The following is a 17,566-nucleotide window of genomic DNA, read 5'->3' as shown; positions in this document are numbered from 1 at the left end:
TATATATATATATATATATATATATATATATATATATATATATAATATATAGAGAGAGAGAGAGAGAGGTTCTTTAGAGGAGTTCCATCACAGGCCACCATGTTGTCCACGACTGAGTCCAGGAAAGCATTTTGAATCCAGCCAAAACTAATCCTAACCTTTATGTTTATTGAAATCTGTGCCCAGATTCTTCTAGATGCTGAAAAGTCTGAGCGAACAGCGCCTGAAGAAAAGTTCTCAGCATTGTTCCCTCTCTTCCTTCTCCATAGATCTTTCCTTTTGAGGTGCTGTCAGAGCCCAACAAATGGAACATGTTGGTCAACGACTCCCAAGCCCTCATGAAAAGGTAAGACCAGTGGAGTCCTGTGGAGCTCCGTCTCTGGTCTCTGAGGCCTGGAGGAACCTGTGGAGCTCCGTCTCTGGTCTCTGAGGCCTGGAGGAACCTGTGGAGCTCCGTCTCTGGTCTCTGAGGCCTGGAGGAACCTGTGGAGCTCCTTCTCTGGTCTCTGAGGCCTGGAGGAACCTGTGGAGCTCCTTCTCTGGTCTCTGAGGCCTGGAGGAACCTGTGGAGCTCCGTCTCTGGTCTCTGAGGCCTGGAGGAACCTGTGGAGCTCCTTCTCTGGTCTCTGAGGCCTGGAGGAACCTGTGGAGCTCCTTCTCTGGTCTCTGAGGCCTGGAGGAACCTGTGGAGCTCCTTCTCTGGTCTCTGAGGCCTGGAGGAACCTGTGGAGCTCCTTCTCTGGTCTCTGAGGCCTGGAGGAACCTGTGGAGCTCGAGGCCCTCTGCCACTGGAGGACCCAGCATTATTATAGTTACAGAAAGATCTGGACTTGATGCTGACATCCTTGTGTCTCTCCCCCTCTGTAGTCACATAGAAGCAGCAGACCACATTGAGGCCACAGCCAGCCGGGCGGCCCGAGCCTCGGAGCAGACCTTGGGTCTCCTGATGGATCTTCTGCAGGACAACTCCACAGAGGAGTACATCAGGAAGCTGACGGAGCAGTGAGCACAACACACACAAAGCATCCTTTAACAAGCTGCTCGAGGTCCTCGTCTTCACAGCAGCCTCTTAAAGCACGTCGGAGTTTAGCAGTAAGACATTTAGCCCCCCCCCCCCCCCCCCCCCCCCCCCCCCCCCCCCCCCCCCCCCCCCCCCCCCCCCCCCCCCCCCCCCCCCCCCCCCCCCCCCCCCCCCTAAGCCGCTCGCTCGCTGCATCTCCGAGCGTGTGATTGCTGCGAGGATTATCCTGAAGGCCACACAGAGCGATGCAAAGAGCCCTCGGGTGGCCACGAGGAGGGCGAGGAGCGAGAGGAGCGAGGAATTGATTACCCCTTCTAACAGTCGTCAGCTCAGTTCAGGAGACTGCTGTTAATCTGTGTGTGTGTGTGTGTGTGTGTGTGTGTGTGTGTGTGTGTCAGCTTACAGCATGTGAATGAGCAGTTTATGCCCATAAAGCATAACATTGCATTCCTCCACATTGTTTCTTTGCCCGTCCTTCACGCGATACCTTGAAATAACCACGTTGACAATCAAGCTCATGCTTCATATTCAGAAAGTGTGACGCACAGTAATGGGTAATGTAATGGTATTATTATGGTTTAACTACATTTATTTAAACATATCATTACCATCACATTGTTTAGGGCTCTACTTGGACTAGATAACTGTATTAAAGTAGCCGTAACATAGGATCTGACCAGTCCTCCCGGTCTCTTCAGTAGTATGAAGAGTGTTCATCTAATACTTCTGGTACTACTGAAGGGAACATCTCCACATGGTGGTTCTGGTCTGTTGAGGCCAGACAGATGTGATATCACTGAGCTGTGCAGGTGATAAGATGTCTCCTGAATTCATCTTTCCTGCCTCGTCCCGTCCTCAGATTCATATCAATGAATGAATATTAAACTCCTCTGTGCATTTTTAACACTACGAAACAGAAAGCATGCTGGTGTTTCATGGTGTCCAGTACAGCGCCCTGCATGTCACAACATGTCCTCTCAGAATAACTCAAATGCAGCAGCTGAAGGAGAACCTGACGGCACAGGTGGATGAAACGGCAGCCGAGCAGCTGGTCCTGGAGGAGGAAGCTGCTGGTCTACAGCTGGTCCTGGAGGAGGAAGCTGCTGGTCTACAGCTGGTCCTGGAGGAGGAAGCTGCTGGTCTACAGCTGGTCCTGGAGGAGGAAGCTGCTGGTCTACAGCTGGTCCTGGGTACCATCACATCCGACACCAGCCCGTCAGCACCAGAGCTCAACCAAACGCATACGACCAACAGGAGAGCAGAGGTCAGTTTGGACCCCACCTGCAGAGCACACATGTCATTTGAAGCAGCATTATGTTGCATTATAGACTCATAAGTGGATCAATTTCGTGTCCCTAGAGCCACTTTGATAGCTGCACGTGTTATATAAGAAACCCTTCTGGGACATAACTCGGCTAATACACAGAAGTATCTCATCTCCCTCCACATCCTTTTCCTTCTCCTTCATGTTACATTTGGCAAGAGGGGACAGCGAGTAGGCAAGGAGAGCTGCTCATGGGGTACATGTTGTTCCAGAGGAGGCTGATTAACCACCAACATTGTCAAAGCACACAGAAATAGGCCAATTTTCCTTCTGAAAATGGCTGAATAAAGACAGAATATTTAGTCAAACTGATAGAGAAAGCATAATGGAATTTAAATATATATATGTGTGTTTTTCTGCTTCCTGTTTAGCGGGGCGAGGACCTGCTAAAACGAAAAGAAGAACTGGACAAGCAAATTCAGAGCAAAGACAACCTCATCAGTAAGATCGGAGAGGGGGTGGAGCCTCTCAAACACACCGCCAGGAAGCAGCTGCAAGCCGTGGGAGACATCAGCCAGGTGAGCAAATGTACCGCACCTGGCTTCATGTCGCGATGGCTCAATGTATATTGAACTTTAGATGGTGTGGCTTCTAAAGAGAGGTGTTTAGATACATGTGTATTATATACATGTATATATCTAGTGAGGTGAGGGGGCGGGGGGAGGGGAGGGGGGAAGGAGGGCGGAGGAGGAGAGGGGGTGAGGGGGGGGAAGGAGAGAGAGAGAGAGAGAGAGGGCGGGAAAGGGAGGGGGAGGAGAGAGAGAGGGGGGAGAGAGAGAAAGAAAGAGGGGAGAGGGGGGAGACAGACAGAGAGACTGAGAGAGAGAGAGATGTGTCCATCAAACTAATGAGAACACCTGTGTGTGTGTGTGTGCGTGTGTGTGCGTGTGTGTGTGTGTGCGTGTGCGTGTGCGTGTGCGTGTGCGTGTGCGTGTGCGTGTGCGTGTGCGTCCTCTTAATATAGCTAAAACCAGAATGAGTGTGAGACTGCTCTGATTAGCTGCACCTGTTCATGAGTGACAGTTTGTGAAGAATATCTCCCATAGCCTCCAATTCATTTATTTTTTTCGGAAAAAGCTTAATATCATATAGAACTTCAAAAGCAACACCCCAACATAATTATATTTCTTGAGACACAAGACTCTTGCGAACCCATAAATGTCGCTTGTGGGTCTGTATGTTACACGATGTGTCTCTAGTCGAGATTTACAAATCAGGTGCCATCGTCTGTGAGAAGACGTTTTGGAGAAAAAGATATCATGGGGCTCTATGGGGCAGAGACTGGACTTGCTCCCTCGTTAAGCGTTCTCCTGACAAGTGTGGGAAACAACGTGGATTCTATCGACACATGTGAGGACCGGCACAAGAATCCCTACGTTTTGATCCATAAATGGTGTAAGAAGAGTAAACGGTGTGGCCGTAGTGACAATTTACAAATGTTTTTTGGTTAAGATTCTCAATCCTCTCAGCCCTCTGGCGATGATGTCACAGCTCTAAGCTGCCACACACACACTCATTGAGAACAAACGGGCTGAAAAACACATACAACTAAAACGGGGACAGTTAAATAAGTATAAAAGATATCAAAAAAAGATCAATTATAAAGTTATAGCTTATAGCTAAAGATGTTATCAACATTTTAAAGGTTAAATGGTGTCTCTGGCTGTAGGTATGCGGACATTGGAAGGTTTTAAAGTTGAAAAAGTTTAAGCGGATTTGAAGTTTTCCTCCATAGGAACCCATTCATTTTTTATTCCATAACAAAATTAATTATTTGAAGATGTGAAAAGATGAAAAATACATGAAATATACAGTAATAGTTGAAGGTCCTGTCAACATTTTAAATTTTAAATGGTGTCTTTAGCTGAAAGTATGAAGATGTTATAAGGTTTTAAATGTTTAAGATTTTCTCCATTGTGATCCCATTTTTAAAAAAACTATACAAAGATTGAAAAATATGAAGATTTGAAAAGTTGAAAAGTTTTTCCGCTTGATTCCCGAAGGAGTTGAATTTTTTAATATTTGAACGTTTTCTATAGTTGAATATATGAAGGAAGAGATACAAAATACATACGGAAGAAATAGTGGAAGAATAAGTTTGATAAAGATTACAAGAACAATATTTGGACTGCTGAAGTATTCCGACCATTAGTCCGGCAGGAGAACATGCAGGAGAACATGCAGGAGAACATGCAGAAGAACATGCAGGAGAACATGCAGGAGAACATGCAGAAGAACATGCAGGAGAACATGCAGGAGAACATGCAGGAGAACATGGAGGAGAACATGCAGGAGAACATGCAGGAGAACATGCAGAAGAACATGCAGGAGAACATGCAGGAGAACATGCAGGAGAACATGCAGGAGAACATGGAGGAGAACATGCAGGAGAACATGCAGGAGAACATGCAGAAGAACATGCAGGAGAACATGCAGGAGAACATGCAGAAGAACATGCAGGAGAACATGCAGGAGAACATGCAGGAGAACATGCAGGAGGAGAACATGCAGGAGAACATGCAGGAGAACATGCAGGAGAACATGCAGAAGAACATGGAGGAGAACATGCAGGAGAACATGCAGGAGAACATGCAGAAGAACATGCAGGAGAACATGCAGGAGAACATGCAGGAGAACATGCAGGAGAACATGGAGGAGAACATGCAGGAGAACATGCAGGAGAACATGCAGGAGAACATGCAGAAGAACATGCAGGAGAACATGCAGGAGGAGAACATGCAGGAGAACATGCAGGAGAACATGCAGGAGAACATGCAGGAGAACATGCAGGAGGAGAACATGCAGGAGAACATGCAGGAGAACATGCAGAAGAACATGCAGGAGAACATGCAGGAGAACATGCAGGAGAACATGCAGAAGAACATGCAGGAGAACATGCAGGAGAACATGCAGAAGAACATGCAGGAGAACATGCAGGAGGAGAACATGCAGGAGAACATGCAGGAGAACATGCAGGAGAACATGCAGGAGAACATGCAGAAGAACATGCAGGAGAACATGCAGGAGAACATGCAGGAGAACATGCAGAAGAACATGCAGGAGAACATGCAGGAGAACATGCAGGAGAACATGCAGGAGAACATGCAGAAGAACATGCAGGAGAACATGCAGGAGAACATGCAGGAGAACATGCAGGAGAACATGCAGGAGAACATGCAGGAGGAGAACATGCAGGAGAACATGCAGGAGAACATGCAGAAGAACATGCAGGAGAACATGCAGAAGAACATGCAGGAGAACATGCAGGAGAACATGTAGAAGAACATGCAGGAGAACATGCAGGAGAACATGCAGAAGAACATGCAGGAGAACATGCAGGAGAACATGCAGGAGAACATGCAGAAGAACATGCAGGAGAACATGCAGAAGAACATGCAGGAGAACATGCAGGAGAACATGTAGAAGAACATGCAGGAGAACATGCAGGAGAACATGCAGAAGAACATGCAGGAGAACATGCAGGAGAACATGCAGGAGAACATGCAGAAGAACATGCAGGAGAACATGCAGGAGAACATGCAGGAGAACATGCAGGAGAACATGCAGGAGAACATGCAGAAGAACATGCAGGAGAACATGCAGGAGAACATGCAGGAGAACATGGAGGAGAACATGCAGGAGAACATGCAGGAGAACATGCAGAAGAACATGCAGGAGGAGAACATGCAGGAGAACATGCAGGAGAACATGCAGGAGAACATGCAGGAGGAGAACATGCAGGAGAACATGCAGAAGAACATGCAGGAGAACATGCAGGAGGAGAACATGCAGGAGAACATGCAGGAGAACATGCAGAAGAACATGCAGGAGAACATGCAGAAGAACATGCAGGAGAACATGCAGGAGAACATGCAGGAGAACATGCAGGAGGAGAACATGCAGGAGAACATGCAGGAGAACATGCAGGAGGAGAACATGCAGGAGAACATGCAGGAGAACATGCAGGAGAACATGCAGGAGAACATGCAGAAGAACATGCAGGAGAACATGCAGGAGAACATGCAGAAGAACATGCAGGAGAACATGCAGAAGAACATGCAGGAGAACATGCAGGAGAACATGCAGGAGAACATGCAGAAGAACATGCAGGAGAACATGCAGGAGAACATGCAGGAGAACATGCAGGAGAACATGCAGAAGAACATGCAGGAGAACATGCAGGAGAACATGCAGGAGAACATGCAGAAGAACATGCAGGAGAACATGCAGGAGAACATGCAGGAGAACATGCAGGAGAACATGCAGGAGAACATGCAGGAGGAGAACATGCAGGAGAACATGCAGGAGAACATGCAGGAGAACATGCAGAAGAACATGGAGGAGAACATGCAGGAGAACATGCAGGAGAACATGCAGAAGAACATGCAGGAGAACATGCAGGAGAACATGCAGGAGAACATGCAGGAGAACATGGAGGAGAACATGCAGGAGAACATGCAGGAGAACATGCAGGAGAACATGCAGAAGAACATGCAGGAGAACATGCAGGAGGAGAACATGCAGGAGAACATGCAGGAGAACATGCAGGAGAACATGCAGGAGGAGAACATGCAGGAGAACATGCAGGAGAACATGCAGAAGAACATGCAGGAGAACATGCAGAAGAACATGCAGGAGAACATGCAGGAGAACATGCAGAAGAACATGCAGGAGAACATGCAGGAGGAGAACATGCAGGAGAACATGCAGGAGAACATGCAGGAGAACATGCAGGAGAACATGCAGGAGAACATGCAGGAGGAGAACATGCAGGAGAACATGCAGGAGAACATGCAGAAGAACATGCAGGAGAACATGCAGGAGAACATGCAGGAGAACATGCAGAAGAACATGCAGGAGAACATGCAGGAGAACATGCAGAAGAACATGCAGGAGAACATGCAGGAGGAGAACATGCAGGAGAACATGCAGGAGAACATGCAGGAGAACATGCAGGAGAACATGCAGAAGAACATGCAGGAGAACATGCAGGAGAACATGCAGGAGAACATGCAGAAGAACATGCAGGAGAACATGCAGGAGAACATGCAGGAGAACATGCAGGAGAACATGCAGAAGAACATGCAGGAGAACATGCAGGAGAACATGCAGGAGAACATGCAGGAGAACATGCAGGAGGAGAACATGCAGGAGAACATGCAGGAGAACATGCAGAAGAACATGCAGGAGAACATGCAGAAGAACATGCAGGAGAACATGCAGGAGAACATGTAGAAGAACATGCAGGAGAACATGCAGGAGAACATGCAGAAGAACATGCAGGAGAACATGCAGGAGAACATGCAGGAGAACATGCAGAAGAACATGCAGGAGAACATGCAGAAGAACATGCAGGAGAACATGCAGGAGAACATGTAGAAGAACATGCAGGAGAACATGCAGGAGAACATGCAGAAGAACATGCAGGAGAACATGCAGGAGAACATGCAGGAGAACATGCAGAAGAACATGCAGGAGAACATGCAGGAGAACATGCAGGAGAACATGCAGGAGAACATGCAGGAGAACATGCAGAAGAACATGCAGGAGAACATGCAGGAGAACATGGAGGAGAACATGCAGGAGAACATGCAGGAGAACATGCAGAAGAACATGCAGGAGGAGAACATGCAGGAGAACATGCAGGAGAACATGCAGGAGAACATGCAGGAGGAGAACATGCAGGAGAACATGCAGGAGAACATGCAGAAGAACATGCAGGAGAACATGCAGGAGGAGAACATGCAGGAGAACATGCAGGAGAACATGCAGAAGAACATGCAGGAGAACATGCAGAAGAACATGCAGGAGAACATGCAGGAGAACATGCAGGAGAACATGCAGGAGGAGAACATGCAGGAGAACATGCAGGAGAACATGCAGGAGGAGAACATGCAGGAGAACATGCAGGAGAACATGCAGAAGAACATGCAGGAGAACATGCAGAAGAACATGCAGGAGAACATGCAGGAGAACATGCAGAAGAACATGCAGGAGAACATGCAGAAGAACATGCAGGAGAACATGCAGGAGAACATGCAGGAGAACATGCAGAAGAACATGCAGGAGAACATGCAGGAGAACATGCAGGAGAACATGCAGGAGAACATGCAGAAGAACATGCAGGAGAACATGCAGGAGAACATGCAGGAGAACATGCAGAAGAACATGCAGGAGAACATGCAGGAGAACATGCAGGAGAACATGCAGGAGAACATGCAGGAGAACATGCAGGAGGAGAACATGCAGGAGAACATGCAGGAGAACATGCAGGAGAACATGCAGAAGAACATGGAGGAGAACATGCAGGAGAACATGCAGGAGAACATGCAGAAGAACATGCAGGAGAACATGCAGGAGAACATGCAGGAGAACATGCAGGAGAACATGCAGGAGAACATGGAGGAGAACATGCAGGAGAACATGCAGGAGAACATGCAGGAGAACATGCAGAAGAACATGCAGGAGAACATGCAGGAGGAGAACATGCAGGAGAACATGCAGGAGAACATGCAGGAGAACATGCAGGAGGAGAACATGCAGGAGAACATGCAGGAGAACATGCAGAAGAACATGCAGGAGAACATGCAGAAGAACATGCAGGAGAACATGCAGGAGAACATGCAGGAGAACATGCAGAAGAACATGCAGGAGAACATGCAGGAGAACATGCAGAAGAACATGCAGGAGAACATGCAGGAGGAGAACATGCAGGAGAACATGCAGGAGAACATGCAGGAGAACATGCAGGAGAACATGCAGGAGAACATGCAGGAGGAGAACATGCAGGAGAACATGCAGGAGAACATGCAGAAGAACATGCAGGAGAACATGCAGAAGAACATGCAGGAGAACATGCAGGAGAACATGCAGGAGAACATGCAGAAGAACATGCAGGAGAACATGCAGGAGAACATGCAGGAGAACATGCAGGAGAACATGCAGGAGAACATGCAGGAGGAGAACATGCAGGAGAACATGCAGGAGAACATGCAGAAGAACATGCAGGAGAACATGCAGAAGAACATGCAGGAGAACATGCAGGAGAACATGTAGAAGAACATGCAGGAGAACATGCAGGAGAACATGCAGAAGAACATGCAGGAGAACATGCAGGAGAACATGCAGGAGAACATGCAGAAGAACATGCAGGAGAACATGCAGAAGAACATGCAGGAGAACATGCAGGAGAACATGTAGAAGAACATGCAGGAGAACATGCAGGAGAACATGCAGAAGAACATGCAGGAGAACATGCAGGAGAACATGCAGGAGAACATGCAGGAGAACATGCAGAAGAACATGCAGGAGAACATGCAGGAGAACATGCAGGAGAACATGCAGGAGAACATGCAGGAGAACATGCGGTGTGGCTCTATGAGCCTGCTGCTGCAAGCCACACCAAATTACATTTTTTTTATGTATATAGAATTATCTGATCGGCTCCGTTCGTCCGCTCAGACGGATCGACGTCACGTTTTATTACAGATATTCCAGGTTTCCCGGAGGACGGATTCAAGCACCGCCTTTGTGTTTCTAAATGAAAGTTTAATTCAAGAACATTTTAATTGAATCATTAATCCCACTTAATGTCCGATTAGGTCCTGGAAGCATTTGCATGATACGTTCATGCCCCCTGAGGGTGAACTATGTCACAATTTACCATTTGGCTCCATCATCAAGTCAAAATTGATTAATTAATGTGTGCAATTCTTTGCATTATAACCAAATACCTGCAAACCTACAGACATTTTCATCAGATGTTACTGTACCTTGTGTTTACTGCTAATGTTAGCATGCTTACATGGCTGACCCTGATTAATCGACTGATTTTTATGAGAAATATAGTTATGAAACAAAGGACCATTCCATTCAGGTATATGGGGCTGATGAGTGTCTCATTTTACAAAGAATTGCTTGGTTTCGTATCGATGAGCAAAGAAAAGAATGTTCTTTTAGCTCAAAGCGTGGCACATCTGTTGGAATGCACTTTAACGGAGGCCATGCCTCTTACGTGTCTCTCTTTCAAGCTGCGAGCTCACGCTCAAGGGGCAAAGGTCACGGCTTTGTCGTCCGTGGTGACGGGGAAAGAGGTGGAGTCTGCCGCCATCGTCCTGCACAGAGAACTCGAGTGTGAGTCTTTCTCTCCATCTGACTTGTTTCTCTTCACCGTCCGTCGTGCAATGTTGTTCATGTTGAACGTCATTATTCATTATTTATTTATTCAACTCAAAACGAAATGTCAAGTGCAGAGACTGAAAACAAATATAAGCGCGACAGGCTGAAGTGTTATTATAGTAAATATGTCATCACCATCGTAACATTTTGACCTAATTGTCATGTATTGAATGCAGCAGAGTCTAATTCAGACAGCAGACGATGATCTATTGGAATCCACCATTTTATAATCTAAAAGAAAGCAGAATCCGTCTTAAAGGCCCTATGAACCCATCAGCTTCTTAGTATGAATAATCTGGTTCTACATGAACACAAATACTCACAGTTTGACCCTATTTTGGTCATTGCACATGAGATATATATCTGTGTGATGTAGCCTCTTCTCACTGGTTTGAAGTGGGTGGAGCTTGTAAATATGTGATGCCCCATCCATTTATTTGACGCTCTGGATGTCTTTTTCAATTTTTCCTATTTATTCATGATTATTTAATGAAATATAAAAAAATACTCGGATCTCCATTCAGACATGGCGCGGGAGTGGCCCCGTCGGCAGACCCAGACCAGGACGGCCCTGAAGAAGGAAAGACCACTGCAGGACAAGGTTCTGGCTGACGTCCGCAAAAGGGTCTCGCAGATCGAGAAGACGCTCAAACCGGCGCTGGAAAACCTGAACCTCAACACCACAAAGGAGGCGGAGCAGACGGCGCACGCTGTGGCAAAGGTGTGTGTGTGTGTGTGTGTGTGTGTGTGTGTGTGTGTGTGTGTGTGTGTCTATTCATTCTGCTTAAATACGGCCTTTCTGCACAGTTGCAGATACAGATGAAGGCTACACTGATTAGGGTCCGAGCGACGAATGAGTTTTTTAGGGTGAACATTGTTCACACATGTCCATCTCCACCTGCTCTACAGAAAACCCTCTCAGACCCCTAAGGTCCGCATACTTAAATTTTCCGCCATTTTGAATTTTGTGAAAAACACATAATTGACTTTCTTAACTACAGGCTTGGTCCAAATCAACAAAACCTGATATCAATCAAATCATTGAAGCCAGATGACGTAGAATATGTCAACCGTTTATTTATATGTCATTGTGGTAAGGATCTATGGCCCAATGAACATCTTAGGGGCGTGTGTTGTTTTTCAATGCTCATAGCGTCAACACTATTGGGAATAATCACTTTGAAATATGTCTCCTAAGTGCACATGGCATGCCTTAACTTGCAAGATAAATCTTGTGCGATTTGAACACTAGGGGGCGCTACAATAATTCGCCGAAGTTAGCACTTTTCGCCGTTATACATTTAACGTTATCTCCCACAAAAATTATCCGATCGACTTTAATCTTCTATCCAGGATGATCAGAAGGCCTTGAGCATGATTATTCTGCAAAAAAAACGTCGCTTTCACCCACTCTCACTTTAAAATAATTCCAATAAAATCCCACTTCCTGTGCTTTGTTATGCTAGAGACTGTTGCTTTAACTAAACCAATCTTTCCAAAAATAATCATGCATGTTGCCAGTCAAGCCCTGAACACATTTACAAGAAAAAACATTCAAAATTGTCATTGGAAAACCTACTAAAAAAATAAAATGACAAGTTTTAGACACTAATATTTTCTAGCTATACGAGTTCCAATCACATTTTTTCAGTAAACTGGTGGCGCATTGGGATAAACACCTGTCTTGAGTGCGCGAGTTGTGTCTTCAAGTCCAGGCCGGGCAGATTTCTTCATCACTTTTTTTTCTAGACTTCACGTAGAGACACACGATGCATGTATATGTTCACATTCTCAAAGCGCCACCTACTGGCTCAACTAGACTAGGCCTGAGGATATCGACAAGCTTATTTTTACTCGCAGTCGACGCGCCGCCTACTGGCGAAAGAATATCGAGGTTACGCGACAAACGGTAAAACGTACGACCGGCGTCCCTACGTTCTCGGCCGAGCGGGTCGGCTCCCCGCCGGCGCCCCCGACTGGCGCAGGTGAGCGAGGACCCGTTCATTGCTGCTCGCAGCTTTAATATTTATATTATTATACTATTCAGCAAATAGAAAGATAGCAATGTGCAGGCTAAACCTGGAGCGAATCAAAACATCCTCAATATTGGGTATAAACCTTTTGTCTTTCCTCAGTTCTATTGTTCCGCTCTCTCTCTGTGTGCAGGAGTCCAAAGCCATTCTGATCCAGGCCAAGCACACCAGGACTGCATCTGCTCACCTGAGCTCCCACATAGACTCTGCTTTACAGCAGCTGGCTGAGCAGGAGATGCACACTGACACAGTCACCTCCCAGATCAGCCAACAGGTATAACATGTACAGTCACAGGTAGCTAACACAGACACATGTACAGTCACAGGTAGCTAACACAGACACATGTACAGTCACAGGTAGCTAACACAGACACATGTACAGTCACAGGTAGCTAACACAGACACATGTACAGTCACAGGTAGCTAACACAGACACATGTACAGTCACAGGTAGCTAACACAGACACATGTACAGTTACAGGTAGCTAACACAGACACATGTACAGTCACATGTAGCTAACACAGACACATGTACAGTTACAGGTAGCTAACACATACACATGTACAGTCACAGGTAGCTAACACAGACACATGTACAGTCACATGTAGCTAACACAGACACATGTACAGTCACAGGTAGCAAACACAGACACATGTACAGTTACAGGTAGCTAACACAGACACATGTACAGTCACATGTAGCTAACACAGACACATGTACAGTTACAGGTAGCTAACACATACACATGTACAGTCACAGGTAGCTAACACAGACACATGTACAGTCACATGTAGCTAACACAGACACATGTACAGTCACAGGTAGCTAACACAGACACATGTACAGTTACAGGAAGCTAACACAGACACATGTACAGTCACAGGTAGCTAACACAGACACATGTACAGTCACATGTAGCTAACACAGACACATGTACAGTCACAGGTAGCTAACACAGACACATGTAGTCACATGTAGCTAACACAGACACATGTACAGTTACAGGTAGCTAACACAGACACATGTAGTCACATGTAGCTAACACAGACACATGTACAGTCACAGGTAGCTAACACAGACACATGTACAGTCACATGTAGCTAACACAGACACATGTACAGTCACAGGAAGCTAACACAGACACATGTACAGTTACAGGTAGCTAACACAGACACATGTAAAGTTACAGGTAGCTAACACAGACACATGTACAGTCACAGGTAGCTAACACAGACACATGTACAGTTACAGGTAGCTAACACAGACACATGTACAGTTACAGGTAGCTAACACAGACACATGTAAAGTTACAGGTAGCTAACACAGACACATGTACAGTCACAGGTAGCTAACACAGACACATGTACAGTTACAGGTAGCTAACACAGACACATGTACAGTCACAGGTAGCTAACACAGACACATGTACAGTCACAGGTAGCTAACACAGACACATGTACAGTCACAGGAAGCTAACACAGACACATGTACAGTTACAGGTAGCTAACACAGACACATGTAAAGTTACAGGTAGCTAACACAGACACATGTACAGTCACATGTAGCTAACACAGACACATGTACAGTTACAGGTAGCTAACACAGACACATGTACAGTTACAGGAAGCTAACACAGACACATGTACAGTCACAGGTAGCTAACACAGACACATGTACAGTTACAGGTAGCTAACACAGACACATGTACAGTCACAGGTAGCTAACACAGACACATGTACAGTTACAGGTAGCTAACACAGACACATGTACAGTTACAGGTAGCTAACACAGACACATGTACAGTTACAGGTAGCTAACACAGACACATGTACAGTCACAGGTAGCTAACACAGACACATGTACAGTCACATGTAGCTAACACAGACACATGTACAGTCACAGGTAGCTAATACAGACACATGTACAGTCACAGGTAGCTAACACAGACACATGTACAGTCACAGGAAGCTAACACAGACACATGTACAGTTACAGGTAGCTAACACAGACACATGTACAGTTACAGGTAGCTAACACAGACACATGTAAAGTTACAGGTAGCTAACACAGACACATGTACAGTCACAGGTAGCTAACACAGACACATGTACAGTTACAGGTAGCTAACACAGACACATGTACAGTTACAGGAAGCTAACACAGACACATGTACAGTTACAGGTAGCTAACACAGACACATGTACAGTTACAGGTAACTAACACAGACACATGTACAGTTACAGGTAGCTAACACAGACACATGTAAAGTTACAGGTAGCTAACACAGACACATGTACAGTTACAGGTAGCTAACACAGACACATGTACAGTCACAGGTAGCTAACACAGACACATGTACAGTCACATGTAGCTAACACAGACACATGTACAGTTACAGGTAGCTAACACAGACACATGTAAAGTTACAGGTAGCTAACAGACACATGTAAAGTTACAGGTAGCTAACACAGACACATGTAAAGTTACAGGTAGCTAACACAGACACATGTAAAGTTACAGGTAGCTAACACAGACACATGTACAGTCACAGGTAGCTTACACAGACACATGTACAGTCACAGGTAGCTAACACAGACACATGTACAGTCACAGGTAGCTAACACAGACACATGTACAGTCACAGGTAGCTAACACAGACACATGTACAGTCACAGGTAGCTAACACAGACACATGTACAGTCACATGTAGCTAACACAGACACATGTAAAGTTACAGGTAGCTAACACAGACACATGTACAGTTACAGGTAGCTAACACAGACACATGTACAGTTACAGGTAGCTAACATATGCGATGTTGATGTTTCGAGATTCTAGTTTCTGGATGTTTTTATGTCTTCTCCTTTGCAGCCGGAGGCGTCCCTGACCAGCGTCATGGAGGACATGGAAGCAGCCAAGCTCCAGTTAAAGGCCTATTCTGTTACACTAACCCAGCTAATCAGCAAGATTGGTAAGTTATAGATCATTTTTACTGCGCCCCCTTTTTTTGCCCCGTAAATCTTCATTACTTCCTAAATGTCAAATCACTAAAGAGCTCTGTGCTTTGTAATGCCTCATTGAACATGGAAATATCTCCCAGATTGGTATCCGCGTGATAAAGTGAGAGTAGCTTTGTGTGTTAGAATAATTCAGTGGCGTCTTTCTGACCTAATATCATCTGACCTAATTATTAAAACACATTCTTGTTTAATAGTTTTTGCAATTTGTTTGGCAAAGGCCGGGCACTGCGGGGTGCTTATGTGAACATGATTCAGAGGATAATGACTGAAATTCACCGTAATTAGGCCATCACGGCTGATGTAGGACTGACGCCTACAAACCACGATCTTCCAAATCTCCTGACGCCTCCTCTTTCTCCAACTGCTCTCTCCTCCTCTGCATGTCTGGAACCAGATGGGAACGTGCCGCTGGAACGCTTCGACCGGATCTTGGATGAGACGGCGCGCCGCCTGAGCACGCTTCGCGGGAGCGTTGAGAGCCCGACGCTGGGCTCCAAGATCCAGAAGCTGAAGTCGGCCACCAAGGAGCAGCACAGCAGGATGTCCTTCATCGAACAGGACTTACAGGAGATCCGGGAGGAGAGAGACAGTCTCAGGGACATCGCTTTAAACCTGCCTCCGTCGTGCCCCCAGGCCACAGGAGCAGGTAGCGGCTAGACGCTGGAGATGAGCGGCATTGGGTTATGATTAGTCTGAGGATTCTGTTCATAAGAAAAGGGCTAGGCCAGGTTTTAAATAATATTAATTATTATTCTGCTTCAAAAAGGTCAGTTATATCCTTAAACTTTCTTATTTTTTTCCATCTTTTGCCCCAAGGTATTTTTTTTTTCACTGCAGATTTTGTTAATAAAAAGTTTCTATGGTCGTTTTTTTTCTTCTTTTTTTCATCCTGCTTCAAAAAAGTCAGTTACATCGTTAAATTCTTCCCTTTTTCAAGCTTTTTGCCCCGAGCTACATATTATTTTACCACCTTGATACACACTCTCACCAGAAGCCTCCCACGGTTTATACCTCATCTATCTTTATTTTATTTTCTTAATTTCTTTCTCCCACTCTTTAATTTCTCCGTGAATAATAAGCAGCCGTTCTGAACTGCTGGAGTGCCCCGTCAAGTCTAAAGTAATGCTGATTTTTCCTTTGCGGGGGTAAAAGGGGCGTCTGAGTGCTCCTCCAGGCTGACACATTCATTTACACTTGAGCTCTCTTTCATCGGCCCGGTTTAATTAACAATTAGTCCCCGTGGCCTCGGCGGGGTTCGGGTCGGCCTTCAGGAGCTCACAGCGCCTTCCTCTCCGCCGCCGCGGTGACGTCAATGGTCAATATTCACGTTCTCGGGGTCGCGGGCTTGAAGACTTTGTGTTAGTCATGGTTTAGCAAAACGATGCAAGAACATATTTCTGTTTTTAATCGTGTTGAATAACTGATCAGGAATCAGATTTAGATGTCTACTTACAGTAAGTGTTTTGAGTACGTACACATACAAAACATTACAAAATAAAGTATACTTGAAACGGGCCATTTTACATACTAAAATGTCTCAATACTTTTTACTGAACTTTATTGAACAACACTGCGATCCATCCATCCATCTTCAATACCGCTTATCCTCATTAGGGTCGCGGGGCGCTGGAGCCTATCCCAGCTGACATAGGGCGAAGGCAGGGGACACCCTGGACAGGCCGCCAGTCCATCGAGGGCACATGTAGGGACATACAACCATTCACTCTCACATTCACACCTATGGGACATTTAGAGATCAATTAACCTGCAGCATGTCTTTGGACTGTGGGAGGAAGCCGGAGAGCCCGGAGAGAACCCACGCTGCCACGGGGAGAACATGCAAACTCCACACAGAAGGACCGCTCCGACCGGGAATCGAACCCGCGGCCCTCTTGCTGTGAGGCGACAGTGCTAGCCACTACACCACCGTGCAGCCCAACACTGCGATGCAAATCGCATATTTGTGGGAAATATTCTTGTTGTTTGTGA

General features: G+C 46.0%; 1 protein-coding gene across 1 annotated transcript in view; it reads left to right on the top strand.

Annotated features, from left to right (window-relative positions):
• lamc3 (laminin, gamma 3) overlaps window positions 1–16,406 on the top strand; it is a 110,699-nt gene extending 94,293 nt beyond the window's left edge. The window contains exons 20-28 of the mRNA XM_034546962.1: window positions 270–346; window positions 868–1,002; window positions 2,003–2,285; window positions 2,717–2,863; window positions 10,376–10,478; window positions 11,048–11,244; window positions 12,690–12,830; window positions 15,429–15,528; window positions 15,972–16,406. Coding sequence (XP_034402853.1) covers window positions 270–346; window positions 868–1,002; window positions 2,003–2,285; window positions 2,717–2,863; window positions 10,376–10,478; window positions 11,048–11,244; window positions 12,690–12,830; window positions 15,429–15,528; window positions 15,972–16,234 — 1,446 coding nt within the window. The 3' untranslated portion in view covers window positions 16,235–16,406. The remainder of the gene's footprint in view (window positions 1–269; window positions 347–867; window positions 1,003–2,002; window positions 2,286–2,716; window positions 2,864–10,375; window positions 10,479–11,047; window positions 11,245–12,689; window positions 12,831–15,428; window positions 15,529–15,971) is intronic.
• Window positions 16,407–17,566: the final 1,160 nt, after the last annotated feature.

This window comes from Cyclopterus lumpus, chromosome 12, assembly GCF_009769545.1.
Source record: "Cyclopterus lumpus isolate fCycLum1 chromosome 12, fCycLum1.pri, whole genome shotgun sequence".
In the NCBI taxonomy this organism is placed as follows: domain Eukaryota; kingdom Metazoa; phylum Chordata; class Actinopteri; order Perciformes; family Cyclopteridae; genus Cyclopterus; species Cyclopterus lumpus.
The sequence above is the reverse complement of the archived record's forward strand: the minus strand, read 5'-3'. Positions and strand labels throughout refer to the sequence as shown.